The 1,229-nt window shown below is 35.9% G+C and overlaps 1 protein-coding gene across 5 annotated transcripts in view; it reads left to right on the top strand.

Moving 5' to 3' along the window:
* The window catches only part of LOC115242430 (transient receptor potential-gamma protein), a 91,329-nt gene that overhangs the window by 68,685 nt on the left and 21,415 nt on the right, over positions 1 to 1,229 (top strand). For all 5 annotated transcript variants that reach the window (XM_029818701.1, XM_029818697.1, XM_029818702.1 and 2 more), the window contains one exon: positions 1,148 to 1,224. In XM_029818701.1, coding sequence (XP_029674561.1) covers positions 1,148 to 1,224 — 77 coding nt within the window. The remainder of the gene's footprint in view (positions 1 to 1,147; positions 1,225 to 1,229) is intronic.

Here is a 1,229-nt window from a genome sequence, read left to right as displayed (position 1 = left end):
TATCTTTCAAGTGTCAATCGTGGGAAACAGCTCGATGAAGACGACTTTGAGAACAAAATGAGTAGGGTTTGATAAATTGCTCAGCAATCCTTCTCAATCCTTTTCGCATTCAATTTTATGCTTTATCCTTATCTTTTTTCTTATTTTCGAAAAAAGATAATTTTATTCATAAGCTTTTATTCATCTTTAAGACATACTAACTCGATCTGATATTTTAATCTTTCATGTAATATTTATGCATAACAAAATATCTTCTTCCCCTTGCCCGTCATGGAAAAATATTGAGAGATACGTTAAATATCGTGCATTGTCTGATGTGAGTAACTTTGCATCCCGCGAAATAACTTCAGTTTACGACATCGTTGAGATTGAAGATTAGCATCTTGAGCTTGCAGAGTGCAATTTGAGATAACAGTGGTCTTTTTCAGATAAACCATATGTAATCTCGCAATAACATTATTTGCTCGTCTATTCTTCAGCTTCTATTTTTATATCACATTTTTTGATTTATAACAAATAACGATCTAAGACAACTTGAGTTATTCTCAAAAAAAGCAATTTTTTGAATGACGTTGAATAAAAAGAAATATCATATTTAAAACTATATGAAATACTTTGACAGACAAATTCCTGTTGTGTCAAACGATGTATCGCATTTGTTTGACGATCAGTAAACAATTAATAAAAATAGATTAAAACCATATGATTTCTCTATGCCGTTTTATTAAGCGAAGAAAACTTCCTGCGGAGATTCTTGATTTCGTTCGCCAGCTAACAATGCGAGACACATCGCGGCGACTACTATATCTATGAGTACGTGACGAGAATCCGATTGGACTCGGGGCAAGATTGGCGAGCGATTAGGATAGGATCTCGAATGCTTATCGACCTTGCAGGAAGCCTGGAAGTTCGATTAGCTTGGCTTTGTCAAGCGTGAGAATTCCTTCGCGACTTGTAATTTCTGACACATGAGGCACGGAGATTTAGCCGAATTTCCTTTCAAAATATCGAGGAATTATGTTTGAAATTCTCTCGAAATTAGGAGAATTATTTTTAACGATCTTACAAAATTAAATGCTTTGGAGAAAACACGCGTCTTCGAAATTGCATTACGACGTACTTGTATCGACAACGCATGTGATTTCAGGAGCTACGAAGACAGTGCCAAGATTTCGCGACAGCTTTGCTGGACCACACTAGAAGTTCCTACGAGCTTGAAGTCCTGCTGA

The sequence above is a fragment of the Formica exsecta genome, unplaced genomic scaffold, assembly GCF_003651465.1.
Source record: "Formica exsecta isolate Colony F162 unplaced genomic scaffold, ASM365146v1 scaffold599, whole genome shotgun sequence".
Taxonomy (NCBI): domain Eukaryota; kingdom Metazoa; phylum Arthropoda; class Insecta; order Hymenoptera; family Formicidae; genus Formica; species Formica exsecta.
This window is presented reverse-complemented; position numbering and strand designations above follow the sequence as displayed.